The following is a 21,756-nucleotide window of genomic DNA, read 5'->3' as shown; positions in this document are numbered from 1 at the left end:
AGGTAGTAAAAAGCACTGCTCTCTCTTTCTACCAACGAAAGGGAGGAGGACATTGTACGCTGTTTCTTGACGGACCGTTCCTTATGTGTATCTGCCTGGAACGGTCTAGGAGAGCTATAAAAGTGAGTTATAGTCGTACTTGCATTACTGTTCTTTTTTGCACTGAATCTCAACTTTCAAGTAGGAATAGTGTATAATTTACATGTAAGTAATTACATTATTTAAAAAAAACAAAAAAAAACCCTTGAAAATATTTGCTTACTTTTAGCAATTAGGTATAAATGCGTTAAAGGTGTTGGCTGGTTTGACCAGAGCCCAGAAGGAAACTTCAATTCTTCACCACTGTGTGACTAAACCTGGGTCCCAGCTCCCGAAACCCCTGGACCCCTCCTTGTTAAGGCAGTTAACAGATACCTCCTCCTTCGTCAGTGCTGTAAATGTTCTGGAGTTATTGTAAGGGGGAAGCCCACCTTCCAGCCCCCTGTCTGAGCACCATGGACGGAGATAACTAAAGAATGGGACTGCAGTCCAGGGGCACTTTCACACACCTGTTGTTACTCACTAAAGATTTCAATTTGGCCACCCATCAGGGCTCCTTCACCGCAGACCCTTTTCATGTATCTATTGTCCACCGTTCATGACACTTCAAAGCAGATTACACTCCGGTGCTGTAGGCATTAGAGATGTGAATCGTGTGATCGATCGTCTTAACGATCGATTTCGGCTAGCGCCGGCCATACGGCAACACGATTCGACTGCAGGAGGTCGTTCCGGACCCCCGCTGGACTTTTGGCAAGTCTTGTGGGGGTCAGGAGGCCCCCCCAAGCTGGCCAAAAGTCCCTGGGGGAGCAGCGGGGGTCTGGAACGACCTCCTGCAGTCGAATCATTTTTCCGTACGGAAAAACGATTCGCGGTAGGAGATCGTTCCGGACCCCCGCTGGACTTTTGGCAAGTCTTGTGGGGGTCAGGAGGCCCCCCCAAGCTGGCCAAAAGTCCCTGAGGGTCCGGGAGCGATCTCCTACGCTCCTGCCGTCGGGGGACAAAAAAACAAAATGGCGCCGGTGCTACCTTTGACCTGTCATATGACAGGTCAAAGGTAGCGCCAGCGCCATTTCTACAACGCACGGAGGACCGAGAGTAAAAGATCACACCGGGACCCTTCCTCTGGACCCCAGGTAATTTAAGGCATTTTGGGGGGGTTCGGGAGGGTGGGAGATTTATTTTAAAGGGTCGGGGTGGGTTTTAGGGTTGTTTTAGTGTGCCGGTTTTCCCACCCTCCCCCTTCCCCCGATTTACGATTTTTTAACGATAAATCGGGGGAATTGTTATTGTATTGCGGCTCTAACGATTTTTGACGATTTAAAATATATCGGACGATATTTTAAATCGTCAAAAAATGATTCACATCCCTAGTAGGCATTCCACTATCCCCAGAGGGCTCACAATCTAAATTTGTACCTGAGGCAATGGAGAGTGAAGTGAGGAGTATCAGCAGGATTTAAGCCTGGTTTTTCAGGTTTGTAACTTGCTGCTGTAACCACCAGGCTTCTCCTCCACTCATCCTATCCTGTCTGGTTGCAGTGTGTTGGCGTGCACAGGGCGGGCTGGGTAACAGGGACACAGTAAGGATTTTGAATGTATTTCCAAGCATACAGGCTGAGCCCATGGGCTCAGACTGGACTGCAGGTATTGCACTAGGAAGGTTAACAGTCAGGCATTATATTCTGGTAACTGATTTTCTTCCCAGCATATTTTAATTTAAGAAAGTAGATGAATCACCTGCTTGTTGTTTTTCTCTGGGATTCCCGCACCCTGCTGGTGTTTCCTCTGGCTTCCACCCTGGTTTGTAAAGAGAGAGAAGGAGGCGAGGCAGGCAAGCAAAAGTGGCTGGGTGCAAGGCAGATGCCTGTTCTTGCAAGAGACAAACGTGGGGAGGGGGGGCTTGTTTTTAATCCTCTAACACAGCCACCGCCCAGCCCTCCACACAGCCAAAGTCTGAGAAAGTGGCTTATTCCTTGCAGGATCTAACAGATGGGCCCCAGGACCCCATGAGTTCCGGGAACTGGGGATGGAGATCCCTGCAGTCGACCTGCCACCTACTGCCTGCCCATCCAGTGACCCACAACTTCAATTCCCTAGTCACAAGCTCATGTGACCATGCACAAGGGAATATCGTGCAGAGCTCACCAGATTACTGGTTTTCTGCAGTACACTAAAAGTATCTCCAGATTCAGCTAACTTTATTGGCATGACAATTTTATATGTGTTTCCAAAGTAATATAATAAACAATGACTAAAATAAAGAGGAAGAAAGGAAAGCATTACAGAATAATAACGGTGGAGTAAAATTACAGGTTGCACCAAATACAACAATGGGGACAGAGCTAAAGTTTTGGTGCTGGCTCATAACTGTCCCTGATCAGATTTCATTTCTGGTCCATTGACAGGATGACAGATATTGTGCTGCCCCAGCCGCTGTTTCTTCTCTGTCCCCCAGGATTATACAGACTTTCTCCTGTTCATTCTTTTAGTGGGAAGTCTTTGAATTTTCTCTGTCAGCCTTGGGAAATGTGTGTCTGTCTGATATCTTTGTATTTTGCACAGCATGGAAGGAAATGCCTTACTTTTCTATTTCTCCAGTGTTGCATTGCCTACAGAGCCTGGCTTCTTGGGTGAAAAATCTTCAGAAGGATAGCCGTGTTAGTCTGATGTAACATCTGATGCAGTGGGCTCTGTCCTCGAAAGCTCCTGCTTCAATAACTTGATTAGTCTATAAAGTGCCACCCGACTCCTGTCATTTTGGCTTCTTGGGGTTTCCAAGTTCAGTTTTTGCCTGCATCTTTCTATTTCTGTGATCACGTATTCTGTATTTGTCTGTGTTTTTTTGCATTTGTGACTGAGGAGAGGAATTCTGCTAGGGTGCATTTTCTGTGTGGGGATCTGTAGCCAGAGGCATTGCTAGGTATGTAAAAGATGTGGGGCACAGGCCCATAAGCCCCTCTGCTCCTCCCCCCCCCCCCCCCCCCCCCCCCCCGGATTCTGATATTCAAACAGAAGCTTTCCCCCCCCCCCCCCCCCCCCCCCCACCGAGGACAATCCTGTAAAAGCATATAATTGGACATCTCACTTTAAAATATTAAATGATTTCTGTCTTACATTCCCATGCAACTGTTTTCAAGAAGTAGTCCTACATTTATTTATTTATTTGCAGTTTTTATATTCTGACATTTGTTTAGTAACCTCACATATGGCGGAACTCTTCTGACTCCTCCATGCCTGTCTCTTACCAAGCTCTGTCCTTGCAGAGAGTGAGAAGACCCCCCCCCCCCCCATTCATAAAGCAGGAGGCACTGCAGCAAATGTTTTGCACCATTTTCAGGAGGTTCTGGGTGTGCATGTCGGTGGAGTCTCTAACCAGAAGGGTCTTTATCCAACAAAGACATCCAAGCCAGTTTTAACCGCACAGTAAAACTACTGTTTAAACCATTTGATAGCAATCAATTCTTCTATGTGAGAATGAAGTGTGGGGATTAAACAAATGGGACAGTGCCCACATAAACACCCTGCACCCACCACAACAGCTCCAATCACAGGAACAAAGCAGAACTGGGACGATTTCCTTTACTACTCACCGTACAAAAATATTCAGGCGTCATCTTAGTAATCCCCTCTGCTGCCAAGAACATTGTGAAGTTATACAAAACCTTGAAAAAGAAATGCACGCAGAACCCATAGAGCAAAGCTGCCATAGCACAGCACACAAACTGCCAGACTTGGACACACGGCAAATATTACATCAGGTCCTTGAGCAGCAAAACACCTCATACTAGAAAACAAAACAAGCTGGAATGCTGTCAGTTCCCTCATGCAGAACCACTTAAATAAGTGAAAAAATGTCCCCCTGATAGGAAATAGATCACACTGGGGCAACTACCGATTTGTTACCTTCAGTTTAATCATTAAGCACCTCTATAAAATTCAGTCCATGAAATCCCTTTATTTTTTAATTTGTTTGTGCAATTAAAATCCATAATAAACTTGCAGTATACTACTCATATGTCAACTGATATTAATTGCTAACTGGATCTCTCAGTGCTGCAAGGACTACATAATCACATGTGTCTGAGGTCCTAACAAATGTGATAATGTAATCCATGCAGCACTGAGAGATCTAGTTAGCAATTGAGACCTAGGGAAGGTAGGACATTGAGCATGTCAGCATTGCAATTTCTGTGATAACACAATCGCAGAATATATCTGGAAGATCCAATCACACATCAGATGGTGATACAGTGTACCATAATTTATGCTAGTGTTTGTCCATGTCCCAAGATATATATAGGCCAGACCACTAGATCAGTTTGTGTCCGTTTAATAGAGCATCAGAGCTGTTTAAATACACCCAAGGTACATATCCCGATGATTCAACACTGCCGGGATGCAAGCACGCATTTTCCCAATCTTCGATGCACAATTTCGGAACAAGTGGGGGTACTCAGAAAGAGGTGGTATTGGATTGGCTGCTTGACAGCCCTCAATTTTAAAGAACAATATTGGATTTATACGGTACACAGAGATCCTGTTTGGGCTTGATGAAGATCTGGACTGGTTTTCATTGATACAGCTCAAGGGTTTGGATGAAGCAATTTATTTGTATTTGTATTATTTGTACTCCTTACATACATTGGTATCAGGATTTTAATATGCATTTCATAACTGAGTGTTTTTCATTGGCAAGTTGGTATCATGACATCAAGTGAGACATGTGACTTGTGATTGGTACTTTTGTAGGCCAAAATGACCTACATAATATGTCACTTCCTGGAAGCCACGGCACAACTAGAGAGCTTTGAGCTGCCGCATGTTTGAGAACACCTGATGGACATCGAAATGTAGCCTAGTGTCATGTATTTTTGCGGCTGTCTACTATAATTACATTTCATCAAGTCTAAGATACGTGCTCTAGCTCTCTTTTTATAATTAATATGATAGGATGGGGCAATTCATTGGAAAATATTAGTCAACATAAGAGTATGTTGCAAGTTTATTATGGATTTTGATTGCACAAACAAAATTTCAAAAAAGGGATTTCATGGACTGAATTTTAAGGAGGAAATTAGTAATTAAACTGAAGGTAACTGCACTGAAAATTCAAATATGGTGTGGAATCTTGTATTTATTTTAAAAATTTATATTCCATTCATGTCCATTGTTTGCAGCAGATTACATATGAAACATATTTAATAAAATGTAAAATAAATAATAAATAAATAATACTAACAAAAATTCACCAGTAAAACAAACAAAATATACTCAGTGCTATGATAAAATTAATACAAATAAAACAGAGACATTAACTAAAAACAAATAAAAAGCCAAACTAAGAATAACAAAATGTACAGTGAACCAGAAGCAAAAATAAAAGAGATGGCTACTCTACCATATCCTTGTGAGAGTGTAAATAATAGGAAACAATCTGAAACTAAAATTGCATACAAATTATTTGGAACAAGCACTCTCTATGATAGATAAAGTAATCAGCTTGACACATCATCACCAAATGCTGCTTTGAAAAAATGAGTTTTCATTGCTTTCTTGATGGACAGTATTGTATCACAAACCAATTATATCATTGAGAAAACTATGTACCGAATCATTATGGCACTTGTGTAAATTAATATATCTCAGCATCCTTATTTTTTTGTGCCCTATTATAAACCGTTGTGACGGATCATTCTTAACGACGGTATAGAAAAGATTTAAATAATCAAACAAACAAATAAATAAATAAACAAATAAATAAATGGTAGTAATACAGGTTATAATTCTGATAAAGTCAGGGACTTCATTCTACAACTGTGAACCAACAATGGAAAAAGCATGGTCATGGGCCTCTGACAGATGGACAGTGTAAAATAAGGGGACTTCCAATAAACATTAACTAGCAGAACGGAGAGTATGGGTGGGAACATAAAATGTCATAATTGCATTTGCTCAAGGAGAAACATTATGATGTAGAAGTTTGAAAACTATCAAAACGATTATATGTGTGCTAACAAGGTCATTACCAGTATCTCAGCTCTATATTCTAGTGTTAAGTGATCTATTTCATATCATTGCTATAAATTCCTACATGGAAACTGCACACTTAACAGAATATCTCACTTGTGTCACACCAAATACAAAATAAGTGACCACAAATTAGAAATGTACAGATGAAACCCCACAAGTTAGACTCTTGAAATATAGGAACAGAAATGCATTCCTTCCTGTACTGAGCAAAATATAAATATACCCAAAATACACACTCCAAACGCTGACATATTCTAATCTCTAAACTGAAAATAAAACACGTTTTTCTAGCTTTCTTGTCTGAACATTTTAATTTTCTAATTGAGTTGGCCCCAGTCTCAATTCCTCTGTCTTCTAACTCCTTTTCCAGTGTCTATTTGCATTTTTTCTTCTCTCTCCTGTCTTCTTCAGTTCTTCTCTTACATCTGCCTGACATTGATCTTTGCTTTTGATCTCTTTTCTCGGTTTCTCTTTCTGTTTCTTTCTCCTCTCCTAGCCAGATTTCACCCATCCTTTCTTCTTCCGTCATTCTGTCTTCTATTTCCCTCTTTTCACCATTCATCTCCTTCCCAGCCCGTCTTCACATTTTCAATCCCTCCCCAGTCCTCCCTTCCCTCCCCCCCCCCCCCATCTCTCACGCCTTTCCCAGCCAATTTCCCCCTTTTTCACTCTAGTCCCCCATTTCCAGCCTCTACTCACCCCTCCTCAGATCTCAAATAATTTCCTCTGCCTCTGTTTCATCTCCTCTCCCTGCTTCTGTTTCAAATGCCCTATGCAGCCATCTCCTCTCCTAGCCCCATTTCCACTCTCCCCTCACTCACTTGAAAAATCCATCCCATTCCACCATCTCTCACCTCTCCCTAACCCACCAGGTCCTTCACACCATATCTCAACCTGTCCCCATGACTTAGACCCCTTCTCCTATCCCATATCCACAGCCCCATCTCATAATTGCCAACCCATCTAATGAAATCCTCACTCATGCCCCCACCTAATTGCTGTCCCTATTCTGACCACACATTCCCACATCCCTGCTTTTCCCCCCACTCAGTCTCTGAATGCCCACTCTGCCCACATATTTGTCTCCACCCTCTCCCCACAACCAACCTTCTCCCCCCAATCTGGTAGTCTCTGTTATTTTCTCCCTCCCCCATCCCTGAGTCTCTACTTCCCCTCCCCACAATCTGGAAGACCCCACTCCCCTATCTTCCTCACCAAACAAATCTGGATGTCCTTTTCATCCCCCAGTCTCCAATCTTCACCTCCTCCCAATCTGGGTGTCCCCACACTCCCTCCCCATTCACCAAATCTGAGGGCCCACCATACCTTTCAGCCCCAACTCTCCATTCTTCCCCTCCCCCCCCCCCCCCCAAACCTGGGGGTACTTCAAATCCATGTTTTCTCAAGTTCCCTGGAATCACTTTTAAACATTTTAAAATGGCGATCCCTATCCTTTTATCACTCTCACCTCCCTGTTCCTTTCCCCTTTCAGAAATTTGTAACCAGCTGCCCTTCCTTCTACGATGCTGCTGCCTTGCTGCTACCTTATATAGTTTAATGACGATGTTTGAACTGCGGGGCTCTGTATCTATGAACCATGCCCGTGCAAAGGAAACAGCAAGGTACCGGCACTGGGGGAGGAGCAGCCGGTTACAAGCTCCTGAAAAGGGCAAAGAAGAGGGAGGTGAGGGGTTAAAAAGACTGGAGAAGTCACATTTAAAAGTTTAAAGGTGGCCCCAGGGACACGGGGCACGGGCTCATGTGCCCATGCCTAATGATGCCCCTGTCTGTAGCAGTCCAGCTTGATCTTTTTTCCAATTTGCACCTCCCACTAGAACTGATGTTCTAGGAGACATTACAGTTTTGCCATAGGCCAGCTTGCAGTTGTTTGAGTTCTGGATATTAGTGCTGGGTTGGTGTGGCAGGTTTGCTACCTAGGTGCTGAGTGTGTTTTTCCCAGGGTTTTGAGTTACTTCACCGAGTGCCTAGTAGTGGAGATACTGTAGTTTGTGTCCTTGTTATTGAGATAACACCAGAATGTGAATGTTCTTTTTTTTTTGCACGACGTAAGGGAAGCGTCCTAAATTCTGTCCCGCTCCCATTATTAGGGCGGTTCTACGGACACAGCGTCTGTTTGCAGACCTGGAAGTGTAGGATTTGTTCTTGGCTTGCTCTTCTCCTCTGAATAAGTTTGTAAGTTATGTGGAATCATTTACTTCCTATTCCTTTAAAGGCCAAAGTATTAATAGCAGAAGAGCGGAAGCAGCTATGTCCTTCTGTCCAGCTGATTGTACTGGTAAAAATGTGAATCAAACATTCTTGCCTTTTCTCGCACCCGCATGGCAGTGACATCAGCCCGTCTGGGCTCCGTGGGTGTTCCCCACGTGAAAGGGAAAGGAAAGCCAGGGGAACACCTTCCTCTGCCATTGGCCGGCCGAGTTTGCCCGCTGCCTCCGATTGGCTGGCAGCTTTCAGTTAAATGTCCTGGCTCGGCAGGCTGGCTGTGCAGCCCTGGGGACGGGGATGCTTCGCTCAGCGCCGCTGCGGGAAGGAAGCGCTGGCGGCAGGATGGAGCTCCGCCCGGGGATGCAGAAGGTGAGCGTCCCGTGCCGTGCACTGCTCTAGGGCGCTTTGCTGTAGCTATGAGGGCAGACCCCTGCCATCATCCGGTGCCCTCTGCACTGGGATCGCTTGATCCGCTCCGACACCACTCTCGAGCACGTTACAGGCACAAGGTTCAGGACGGGGAAGGTGGAAGGGACTGAGTGTCTGCAGCTCAGAACTTGCTGCCAGTGTATCCCCTCTATAGTGCATGTGAGGGGAACCTCCGTAAAGCTGTGCGCTGTCCTGTCATGCCTGCAGCACTGGTTCAGCACGCAGAACATGCCTAGTGTGTGTATGAGAGTGTCTATGTAGGTAATGAAGAAACTTCACAGGGAAAGTATTATTAGAGGAGCAGATACAACCGGTTTTACCATGTTGTACAAGACTGGATTTGATTGATTTCATTTTTTAAATACTATAGTGTCTGTATTGTAAATACCCTTTTGGTAGGATGCCTCTGAACCATGATCTTTTATAATCAAAATAAAAGTATATTTTAACAGTTGAAGTAAATACAGAAGCTACAGCTCCCCTCACTTAGCTGCACACAAAATGCGCACAGATCCCCTCAATTACACACATACACACTCACACATTTGTGCATCATATATACTCTTAAAAGGAGATCTAACTTCACGTGTGCCCAGCTCCCCTCTTAGCTGCACACTACATGTGTTCAGAAATACACATGTGCACAGCTCCCCTCAGTTATACATTATATGTATTTGCACAGACACATACTCATGTGCACATCATACATACATACATACATACTTCAAATATACAGAGCTCCCCTCAGCTGCACAGTACATGTGCGTGCAAACATGCATAGATGCTCACTTTGCATACACATAGACATAATCTTCACAATAAAGACACACACTGCAAACATACTTGAAATGTATGCATTCGTGCTCAGACATGCCACTGCCAGATATTAAGAGTTGACACTGGCAGTAGCTGTTTTCTTCCCGCTGCGTGTTGAGGTGTGCAGGTAAGTAAGAGCATCCAGTTACTGTGCCAGACCACTGCAGGACAGTTCTGAGCTGAGAGGCAGAGCACGTCCCATCCTCAGGAGCTCATGGTGAGGATTTTAAAAGGACGGTGTGTCCTGGGGTTTATAAGGATGCAGGGTCTTTGATCACAGTGTAATAATTTCCTTAAATCACTGGCAGGTAGCACAATCATTTGTACATATCACCAGAGAGACAGGGTTTTCTCCATTGCAGATGAGTTTTCTCCATTGCAGATGAGTGAAAATCCCCAAAGCAAAACCCTGTTATGGAAAATGCATTATTTATTTTAGGAAAGAGGTTTGCCTTTGTAAAGCTGAAAAGTTAAAACTGTGCTGTTTACAACATTAACTGTAAAAAAGCAAAGGAGTATGAAACAATGGAAGTGCTTTTATGAGACTGATTACCAGCATCCATCCACCAACAGAGCAAGTGCCATTCCCTTCCTATGAGCATATGCTAAGCAGAATGCACCTTTGCAGTCCATAGAGCACCCAAATGGTGAGTCCAGGTCAGCTAGGACCCCATTCTTTGTAAATGAGAAGGTCTGAAATGTTCCGCAAGGATCTGATGGGCTGGGCGTGCTCAGTCTCTCTACTACTGATTTAACATTACCTGTCTCTTCAGTGAGCCACTCAGGAGCAGACCCCAGTCTTGAGTGTCCTTCCATCCTCTCCTCACACTGAGATGTGCAGTCACAGTGAGAATGCAAATGCCTGTTGCATCCCCTGACCACAGCTAGTGATACTGCATACCACAGACTGCTGACCAGTGCACACCTGTGCCATGGAGAATCTGCTGAAAACTGTTCATAATGCTTCGTACTAGGGACAATCCACTGGCCACAGCTAGTATTGCTCCCATGCCACATCATAAAACAGCAGAGCAAAGGTGTAAGACATTGGCAGCAGCCTGTGTGTGACAGGAGGCATTCCCATTAATGGGCGGAGTCACCTTTACCTCCGGTACCCGTCAGTCTCACCAGGACAAAAACAGGGAAGGCAGCAGATGGGCAGTAGTGGGAGGGGCACATTATTTACCATTACGGATACAGAACAAGGTATTTATAAGGTCATAACTGCTCTGTACATTATATCTCAAAAGCAGCTTTCTTCAACCAATTCAGCAGATCACTTTACCACTGAACTGGTTTAGCTGAAGATTAGATCTTGTGTAGGTCTCCAGGTCGCATATGAAGATGTTTTTTTAGCAGTGTGAACACAAATTAATTCTTCAGTTCTTGGAACAGCTGATCTTTGTGAAGTGAGGATAGGGCTCCAGCGTGGACAGTGCTGTAGACACATTTTGGGTCTGATTCAAACTTTGCTGCCCATTGTACACCTCCTGCACTGAGGGGGTTCTGTGTATCTGCCAGCCTGGCTTTTTCCAGCACATAAACCCCTGCATACAGGGGAGCCAGACTGGCCAGCCAGGACTGAATCAGCCCTTTGTTTCTACAGCTGGAGGATGAAGGGAGGAGAACTGCACAGCAAGAAGCAGCAGACATTTCGGGTCTCTGCAGAGCTACAAAACCTGTCTGTGTGTGCATTCTAGGCAGTTTTCATCTTATTTTTCCACGTGGTCTGCCTAAGGAGAAACCTCAGAATCGCACGAGGCTGTGTCAGCCAGAGGTTTGCAGCTACATTTATTTTTAGAATAAAAATATACAAAAAAAAAAAAAAAGAGCCAAGTATTGAAATGACAAGGTAATGTGTTGTCTGGAAACCTCCATTCTTCTTCCCACTCTGGGGGTGCACTTTTTAATCTGCCAGAGCTCAGCCCTATAATCTCTCCCCACCTCTGATTGAGAGAGAGAGAGAGACAGGTCACATGTGCAGTATTTCACACTTTAACATGTTCTTTGTCTCTGAGATGAGTGAAGGGTGCTGGGACTGCTCCTCAGGGATCCCCAAGTGCTGCTGGGCGAGGCCTCAGACAGATGCACCCTCAGGCTTACACTCTTCAGATAAATGCAAAACCTGAATGAGTGGGGTTGAGGAATTATCTGTTGCTGGAGGAGTGTGATGGAATGGTTTAAGCAGAAGGTGTCTCACTGTGCTCTCTGAGAACATTCTTCTATTAGTAGTAACGATCTGTGACAATCTTTGTAATAGGAGGATCTTCTCCAGGCCATGGCAACCCCAGCGTTCTCGTTAATACTTTCCAGAGAAGTACTGGGCTGACTCCTGAAGGAGCTCTAGCAATCCCATGGCCATGGCCATAGATTATCCCTGCAAACCATGAAACTTTGCGGACATCTCCAGGGGTTTCCGCGGAGACGTCTGCAGCTTGGATTCATTCAGCACACAGCTTACAGCTTGGGTTTATGCTCTTGTGATCCTGCTGCAGTTTGCTCTCTACGCTTCACTGAAAAATGCCTTTTGTCCTCCTGGATATTTTCCACTATTTCTGCGTCATAACAGGAAAGCCACAGACCTCTCAAAAAAAGAAAAAAGCCACCGGCTTCTGTGCTGTATGGAAAAGATTTCCAAAGGCCACACAACAGATTTGTTTCCAAGCACGATGCCTCTGGCATGCTGGCATGAGGATCCAGAGTCTTTGGGTGGTACGGGTGGTCCCTTTACCAGAAGCAGAATGCCAGAAGCCCCCTGCCCCATGCCCAGTGGGTTCCTCCTGACACGCAGCTCTTAGTGGAGGAGTCTGGAAGTGAGTTGTGGGCATCATCATTTTACCAATCTGAGCAATAGCACTTGCTGGCACGTCTGGAATTAATTAGGGGCTTCAAAAATGGAAATGTAAACCAGTTTTCGTCTTTAATTATTACTGATGTCTTGGTTGGCAGGGCGGGAAAAACCAGAGAGGCTGCTCCTCACAGAGACAGATGTTTGGGTCGCGTCTGAAATTATAAGTATTTGGGTTCTTAAAAGGAGATCTAACTCAAGAAAGTCTTTCAGTCTTCTTTATTACAGATCTTGAGCTCTGAAAGGCCAGGCGCGGCTGTAAGGCTGCTTGCAGACCTCCCCAAAGCCAAATCATGACTTTTTTTTTTTTATCAGGAACAATCATTCAAGTGAAGAGCAGAGAAACCATGGGGGTAGATTTTATAATTTTGCACGAGCGCGTACTTTTGTTCGCGCACCAGGCGCGAACAAAATTACATTGGATTTTATAAGATACGCGCGTAGCCGCACGTATCTTATAAAATCCGGGGTCGGCGCGCGCAAGGGGGTGCACATTTGTGCAACCTGCGCGCGCCGATTCCGGCACGCGCTGCCTGTTCCCTCCCCCCCCCCCCCACACCTTCCCCTCCCTTCCCCTACCTAAACCCCCCCCCCCCCCGGCCCTATCTAAACCCCCCCTACCTTTTGTTGGCAGATTTATGCCTGCTGAAAGCAGACATAAATCTGCGCGCGCCAGCAGGCTGCTGGTGCACCATCACCCGACCCGGGGGCTGGTCCGGAGGCCTTGACCACGTCCCCGGGCCGGCGCCAAGCCCCGGGACTTACGCGTGTCCCGGGGCTTGTGTGCGCCACCAAGCCTATGCAAAATAGGCTCGGCACGCGCAGGGGGGGTTTGGGGTAGGTTTTCGGGGGTACACGCGTATCGTATACGCGTACCTCTTTGAAAATCTACCCCATGGTGAATAAGAGGCACCCTCAGGTCCTCTTATCCTGGTGTTGGTGTGTTTTGTGCAGGTGAAGAGTGACCTTAATATATTGCCCCCTACTGTCCATAGCCATAAAATGATCTAAGCACATCTTTAAAAAGGGGTTTCCCCTCGCATTTCTACTACAGTAAGTACTATGGACCCAGTTCCAAGTTTTTATTGTGCTGCATTTTGTGACCTTGTTTTCAGGACAGGATAATATGCCAGTTTGGGCTTTTCCAGTTCATAAAGCCCTTTGAGTCAAAATGCAGTCAATACATGAAGTAAAATGTTTCAGTGGGATCTGCACATATAATTAATTTTTAAAGATTAAAAATTACTCTGGAACCCATCTCTCAAAAAGGATAGAGACAGGATGGAGGCTGTCCCAGAGAAGGTGACCAAAATGGTGTGGGGTCAGTATCAGAAGACATATGAGGAGAGGCTGAAGGATCTATCCTGGAAGAGAGGAGGCACAGGGGAGATAGGATACAGACCTTCAGATATTTATTTATTTATTTATTTATTTAACATTTTTATATACCGACCTTCATGAAAGAAATTCATATCAGATCGGTTTACAAATAACATGAGGGGAATAACAAAGTCAATCATATAACAAGAAATGAAAGTTACATATAACAGGGGGTATTAACCTGGATGGCTAGGGTAGCCGGAGCGATAGAAGGCATAACTGAACAAATTAGATAATTAGATGATACAATAATATGATGAGAAGAGGCGTAAGTGTATAGGCTACACTTGTCATAGAGTTTAGCTAGGAGTCAGTGTCTGAATTAGTGAGGAATTGCTGGAACTGTTGGTTAAGTGAAGGCCTGGATGAAGAGCCATGTCTTAAGTTTTTTGCGGAAGGTAGACGGGCATGGTTCTAATCTGAGTTCTGTGGGCATCTTGTTCCAGATGGCTGGGCCAGCTGTAGAGAAGGTTCGTTCTTTGGTAGATGATAGGCGGGTAGATTTCGTTGTAGGGGGTTGCAGGGTGCCTTTATATGCTTCTCGAATCGGTCTGTCTGATGTGTATAATTTGAGGGGAATCTGGAGGTCTAGTTGTTGTTGGTTGTGAATGACTTTGTGAATTATAGTGATAGCCTTGTGTAATATTCTATATTTGATTGGCAGCCAGTGCAGGTTCTGTAGTATGGGGGTGATGTGTGTTCCTCTGTTGGTATTAGTCAGGATTCTTGCCGCAGCATTTTGGAGCATCTGTAGTGGTTTGATAGATGAAGTAGGGAGCCCGAGGAGAAGAGAGTTACAGTAATCTGTTTTGGAAAAGAGTGTGACTTGGAGCACTGTCCTGAAATCTTGGAAGTGGAGGAGGGGTTTGAGCCTTTTCATGACTTGTAATTTATAAAAGCAGTCCTTGGTAGTGTTATTGATGGCTTTCTTAAGATTCAGACGGTTATCAATGATTACTCCAAGGTCCCTTACTTGCGTGATCTGGGTGTTGCCTGCTGGTGGATTGATTACGGCCGAGTGGTCCGAGGAGATGATTAGGAGTTCAGTCTTATTTGCGTTCAGAACTAGATTCAAGTTGGTGAGCAGACTGTTTATAGATTTGAGGCAGATTTCCCAAAAGGCGAGAGATTTAGGGAGAGATTCTGTAATGGGAATCAGAATCTGTACGTCATCTGCATATAGATAGAATTTTAATTTTAGGTCCGTGAGCAGTTGACAGAGGGGCAGGAGGTATATATTGAATAGTGTGGGTGATAAGGAAGAGCCTTGTGGTACTCCTAATGTTGATTTGACATCTGGGGATTCGTTGTTATTGATTTTTACTTTGAAGCTTCTGTTACTTAGAAAGGAGTTAAACCAGCTGTGTGCAGATCCTGTTAATCCGATTTCTGCTAGGCGATTTAGTAGGATGGAGTGGTTCACGGTGTCAAATGCGGATGAAATGTCCAGAAGGACTAGGATAAAAGATTGACCTTTGTCTAGGCCCATGAGGATGTGGTCGGCAAGGGAGATAAGAAGGGTTTCTGTACTCGCTGCTTTACGAAAGCCATATTGGGATGGGTGAAAGATATTGTGCTCTTCCAGGTATACGGAAAGTTGTGTATTAACAACTTTCTCCATGATTTTTGCTAAAAAAGGGAGGTTGGATATGGGGCGGAAGTTAGAAGGTTCACTTGTGTCGAGGTTAGGTTTCTTCAGGAGAGGTTTGAGGGATGCGGTTTTCAGCCTGTCCGGGTAGATTCCTTGGGAGAGTGAGCAATTTATAATGTTGGCCAATGCTCTGGAAATAGTATTCGGGATGAGAAGCAGTAGTTTAGTTGGAATGTGATCTGTTGGGTGGTTTGATGGTTTTAGTTTCTTAAGTATAGATTCGATTTCCAGTGGTGTTGTAGGTTCAAAGGAATCAAGGATGGCCCCAATATAAGTCCTGGAATTGAAAATTATGGAGGGTGGAGTTGCATTGTTCGGTAGGCGTGCTAATGTGTCTGCAGTTTTTTTCTGAAAGTAGAGTGCTAATTCGTCTGCTTTGGTTTGTGCTTGGTCGTCTGGAATGGTGGGTGATGGGGATTTTGTGAGTTGGGAGACGTAAGAGAATAGGGTCCTGGCATCAAATTGAAGGTCGTGTATTCTGTGGGCATAGAAGTCTCTTTTTGTCTTTAAGATGGTGATCCTGTAGTTGTGGAGGGTGCGTTTGTAATCAGCTAAATTAGTGGAGTTGGGGATCTTACGCCATTCGTATTCTTTGTGTCTGAGGATTTGTTTCATCTGCTTGAGTTCTGGGGAGAACCAGGGTTGTTTCTTCTTCTGTATTGAGTTGATTATTTTCACCGTTTTAGGACATAATTTATTTGCTATTGCCTCGGTGATATTGTGCCAAGAGAGGAAGGCTGCATCTGGGCTCGTGGTGTCCAGGTTGGGGAGTTCTTTGGTGAGTTGATCACTGAGTGTGTCAGAAGTGCAGGTTTTCCTAAATTGGATGGTGGAAGGTGGTTGAGGAGGTTTAGGGCTTTCTTGAGTCATGAGTGTGGTTGTAATTATTGAATGGTCTGACCAGGGAATTGTGGTACAGATAGGATCATTTTTATAAGATATATTAGAATTGATGAAGATGAGGTCCAGAGTGTGTCCTGCTTTATGGGTTGGTTTTTCTATGATTTGTTTAAAGCCCATTGCACCCAGGGTGGAAAGGAGTGCTTCACAGTTAGGGGTGAGGGGAGAGGCGTCTACATGGAGGTTGAAGTCCCCCATTATTATGGCTGGCGAGTCCATATTGATGTATTTGGCTATTGTTTCTATTAGGGGGGAAATATCTGAGTCCAGAAGTCCTGGCGGAGCATATATTAGAAGAATTTGTAGGAGTTTAGATTTGAAAAGTCCTAATTCGAGTTTTGTAGGTGTGATGATTTTGATTGGAAGTGAATTAAGTTTAAATTCCTTTTGGAGGCTAGAAGAATACCACCTCCTCGTTTCTTTTTCCTGGGGATCGAGATGATGTCGTAGAGGTGAGTCGGTAACTGGTTTATTAGGGCTGTGTCTGAGCTTTTTAGCCAGGTTTCTGTGATGGCACAGATATCTGGCTTTGAGTCTGAGAGGAAGTCATTGAGGACGTGTGTTTTCTTTGTTAGCGATTGTGCGTTGAGAAGGGTAAGTGAGAACATGGTGAGACCTAGCATCTGCGTGAGCGGAGACGTCATGATTGGAATGAGAGATCTGTTAGTGTGTCTTGATGGTTGTTGGAAGGCTTTTGTGTGATGGAGGTGGCGGTGGTATATGATAGGAATAGGGAAGATTTGCATGTTGACTTCTCTAGGAAGGAAGTGGGTCGTGGTGGAAGGCTAGTCTGACAGTGGGAGGAATGATATAAGAGCTTAGGTCAACTTGAGAGTGAAGCATGGGTCTGTCTGCTGAAGAGCTGGATGTTTGAGCGAGCTGTTTGAGTCTGTCTGGATAGGAGGGCTGAGCGTTGTGCGCTTCGGGAGGGTAGGGGGTGATGCCCTTTGCATGGGGTCTCAGAGGTGGCTGGAGAGTTGTTGGAGAGGTAGACTTGTATTCCATACTGCTGAAACGGTTTGTTCCATAACTTTGCTGGCTGTTGCCTATGTTGGAGGTTTGGGGGTTTAGGTTGTTCCGCGGGTATGGCTCGAGCCTCCTCGGAGCTCTACGAAGGGGCGAGACAAAGGGGCAGGCCCCTTTGTCGCGCTCCTTCGGCGCGCGACGCACGGCGCGCGGCGCCTGGCTGAAGACTTTTTAAATCCCCTCTGGGCTGGCTCCTATTGGAGGGCGGGCGGGGCTTCCGATCGCGGCGTTCTCGGCGCGTTTTTTTAAATGTGGGCAGCTGTTTTTTATCTGCCTTGCTGCTGAATGAGCCGCGCTGTCGGCGCAGGGACTGCCTGGGGGGAGAGAAAGGTTTTAAATGATGCATGAACTTCAAACCTTTTCCCTTTGAAAGAAATCAGTAGAACTAGAGGTAACGAAATGAAACTCTAGGGAGGAAGACTCATAACCAACGTCAGGAAATATTTCTTCATGGAGAGGGTGGTGGATGCCTGGAGTGCCCTTCCGGAGGAGGTGGTGAAGAAGAAAACAGTGAAAGAATTTAAAGTGACATGGGATAAACACTGTGGATCCCTAAAGGCTAGAAGATGGGAATGAAGAAAAGGGTGCATGGGGTAACTTGCTAGAGTGGCGGTTACTACCCTCAATCAATAAGCCTTGATGCATTTATGGCTTGGGGAACTAAGCATCGGGGTAGCCTGCAGGGAGTAGCAGTTACAACCCTTGACAGAAGGCATGGGATTACTACCTTAACCAATAAGTCCTGTTGCTTTTGACGCAACTGCAACATTGGTCTCCACATTGACAGTAGCGGGGGGCGTGGAAGAGGAATTGGATTCAGACAAAAACCATTAAGGACCCTGACTTTTATGGTCTGGGGTACGATATGCAGACATAAGAGAAAAAGCATAGGACCGCTTTTAAGGCCAAGTCTATATGCAAAGGACAGTAAGCAGCACTATCTGAATTTTCACAAAGGCTCTTCACTCAGTAAAAATGTGGCTAGCCGTAGATTTTTTATGGGTTATCATAAGGCTTGGGGTAACTGCATGGAGCAGCAGTTGTTGCTACCCCTAAGAGAAACATGAGGGTAACCTGCACAGTGCAGCAGATGCTACCATAGGAAGCTTGCTGGGCAGACTAGATGGACCATTTGGTCCTTGTCTGCAGTCATTTCTATGTTACTATGTTTTATATCTACATATGATTAAGATAGCGCATATGCAAGGAATAATTGCTTTCAGTAGTCATTATCCAACCCAATTAGATGGACTAGAATCATCTTCCCTATTCCCCTGCAGATAGGAGCATGCTCACAGGCCTCAATTTGCTCAAAGGGGTTTTGCCACCTTGTGGCTGTGGTAGATGTCTTTCAAAATAGTGTGACGTATGGCTTTTGGGTACTTAATGTGGTGGTGCTTTTCTGTTTCCTCCGCTCAGGAATCTCTGTCAGCTTTGACACAAGGATTCTCCAAAAGATGAGGTAGCACCAGGGTTTCATTTGAGGAAATTACAGAAGTGGAGCTGTGTAACGGGGGGGGGGGGGGGGGGGGGGGGTGGAGCGGAGGTGGAGCAGAGCCAGGTGTGATCTGTGCAAGAGGGGTTTGAACTCCCCAAACACATACACGAACACAACGCTTCCTCTTTCTCCTTAACCCAGTGATCCTCCATCCCCAGCCCCCACCGGTGCTCAGGAAGTCCGCATGATAAGCCGCAGTGGGGCCAGTCAACCAGCACACCAGTAGCGGCAGAGGCAGTGGAACTGACAGGCATTCACCCTGTGTGTCTTCGACCTCGGCTGTCCTCCCTCCCAGCCTCCTCAATCAGTGCTGGGATACAGCACAAAATATCAAGGCCCTGTGGCTGCAGTTCCAATACTCTCTCTGCTCCAGTGGCTAGGAGGGGGTCGGAAATGATCCATGACCCCTACTGGCTCTGCTCTGTTTCTGCGAGGGAGCCAAAACTGATTTACACTTCCAGCTCTATTCTGCTTCCGTGGGTCCCAGTAAAAACGTAGCAGAACGCTGTTCTGGGTCATTCCACCAGAAACTAAGCCCTAGATAACAGACACACACACCAAAAAAAGGGTTGAATTAAACTTGTGAGCAGTAGTAGGGTTGAAGCCTTGACAATTTGCACTGCTTCTCGCATGTTTCAAACGTGCTATTTCCCTTTTTTTTTTTTGTCTGATCTTCGCTCTGCAGGGTCTGCCTCAGGATCACCCCCTCCCTATCCATTCCCAACCGGAGAGGAAAGGGGATAACAAAGAGGTGCAGGGGCTGGGTTAGGGAGCAGAGTGGCTGTTCTCTTTTCTGCCTGCTCCCCTCTTCTTCCCGGCAGGCTGCCTGGAGGGGAGGAGCTGGAGCAGAGCTCCCCTGCTTCTTCTTCTGCCTGTTAAGTCTGAAAAAAAAAAAGAGTGGTGGAACTTCCGATCTGAGCCACTCCCCCCCCCCCCCCCGGGTAGCACAGACGTTCAGCCCCACGCTGATCCTGTCTTCAGCGTAACCAGCCATCCTAAGAAGGGGGATCATTGTGGTCTCTCCGAAGCTCATGAGTAGCCTCATCTTTTAATTATTCTTACACGGGCCCAATAAAAGGTCACTGGGAGTCAAAAGAAAAATGCAGCTTTCTCCAAGGCTAAAAGGTTCCTAAAACTCTACTGTTTACACCTCTGGAAAAATGACCCCTTTTGATCCTAAAATAACTAGTTTTGAAAAAGAGTAACAACAGATAAGCTATGAAATCCTTCTCAAATGGTTGAGGAAGATATAACTTTTGCATTTCAATGAATTATGAAATACCGAAATGATGACGATTTTTAGGATTGTAGAATAGGAGATTATATCCATCTGTGTCATTAGTAAAGAAAATCCGACAGTTTAATAAATCTATTTCCAACAAATAAACTTGCAGTGCTTTTCATCTGGAAAAAAAAGTGACGGTACTCACATGCAGGATGCTTGTATTTTTCAGGGCCCACGGGTCAAAATAAGCAGGTGGAGGGGAAAAGGTGTGTGAAAACGAGCCCTGCCTACATATGTATAGTGGCATACATTGTAAACATAGCAATTTAAGAGAATGATGGGCTGAACTTGATTTTTGTTTTAGGTTAACAGGTAGCAAGTTCTCCATTCTATTTCCGTCTTATCAAAATAAAGATAAGAGAAAGCTTGGCTGTAGGAATCGGGCAGGCATCTGAATACAAAGCCTGTTGCTTCTAGGACTGGGGAGGGCTCAGGGGACAAGCAGGGATACAAAACCTGTCACCTGACTAGAGAACTTGGTGGGGGAGGGGGGGGTGCAAGGACACAGCCTGTCATATCTAGGACTGGAGAGCTAAGGGGATGGGTGCTGGGTTACACAGCCTGTCACCTCTAAGATTGGATGGCTTAGGCCAGGGGATGGACACAGGGATACAGAGCCTGTCACTTCTAGGACTGGAGAGCTCGGGGGACAGCGCAGGGTTACAGAGCCTGTCACCACTAGCACTGGAGGGCTCAAGGGAGGAAAACAGGGATACAGAACCTGTCAGTGTACTTGTTGGCATAAAGATCAGGTGCTGAAATTACAATCGTTTTGCTAATGCTATTGAGCAACAAACTCATGAACCTTTACAAAATCTCCGAGGTCTGCTGAAAACACTGCTGATCTGAGTTAAACCTCATGCACTTTCCTGCTTCCTTGCCCAAACCCTGACATGTTGCCAGTCAAGTTTTATTATTCCTTGCTTTGTTTTCCAGGGTATCACTAGGGTCATGAGCTCCTCCTATTGTGAAAAGCCACTTCTGTTATCAGAGGGTCACACATTGCAGGCAATGGAAAGGACCTTGGCCAAGAATGTTTTGGGCGGTGGAGAGATTCGCGGAGGCTCGGATTCTGTTAGACTTCTTTTCATTTTGTAGGTGGTTGAAAGTTGGCAGCAGCGGGGAAATAGTTTCCTGGTATAGTTCAACGCCTCTGTTTCATTCCAACATACAAGACGTTGTTTGATCCTGCGGTAAAATATATGCCACGTTCTAACTCGTTCCCTTAATACTGCTGAAGGAAGCTGATTTACTGACTGTCAGGCTGTAGATCGCTTCCTTCTGCCCATTTGAGCAGTTTCACAGCATGTAAACAAATCACTTTTCTTTGAGGGCACAGCTGGCTCTTTAAACTGTGTTCCATACATACCCAGAGTCTAACCACATTCCAAAGCATCTGCACTGGCATCCCAATATTGTTTTTGCTGGAGTTGATGTCTTAAATAGCTGCTTCTCTCCTCCTCCAAAATATGTAGTGTATATGCCCAGTGGTGCTGAGAGATCAGCATGGCAGCAGGGGAAAGCTCAGAATTTCCACTGCTTGAGCACTAGGAGGCGCTGTCCTGTTGGCTGAGTCCCAGCGGGGACATGCCTCACCTTAGAGTTTCCCCCAGTGGTGAGACAGG

At 45.4% G+C, this 21,756-nt stretch overlaps 1 protein-coding gene across 2 annotated transcripts in view; it reads left to right on the top strand.

The window, feature by feature from the left end:
- Positions 1-8,562: 8,562 nt before the first annotated feature.
- The window catches only part of LMCD1 (LIM and cysteine rich domains 1), a 39,073-nt gene continuing 25,879 nt past the window's right edge, over positions 8,563-21,756 (top strand). For both annotated transcript variants that reach the window (XM_029601453.1, XM_029601452.1), the window contains exon 1: positions 8,563-8,667. Coding sequence is in view for 1 of the 2 variants with exons in the window: in XM_029601452.1 (XP_029457312.1) it covers positions 8,596-8,667 (72 nt within the window). In the remaining variant the exon portion in view is untranslated. The remainder of the gene's footprint in view (positions 8,668-21,756) is intronic.

Source organism: Rhinatrema bivittatum, chromosome 4 (assembly GCF_901001135.1).
Source record: "Rhinatrema bivittatum chromosome 4, aRhiBiv1.1, whole genome shotgun sequence".
Lineage (NCBI taxonomy): Eukaryota > Metazoa > Chordata > Amphibia > Gymnophiona > Rhinatrematidae > Rhinatrema > Rhinatrema bivittatum.
The sequence above is the reverse complement of the archived record's forward strand: the minus strand, read 5'-3'. Positions and strand labels throughout refer to the sequence as shown.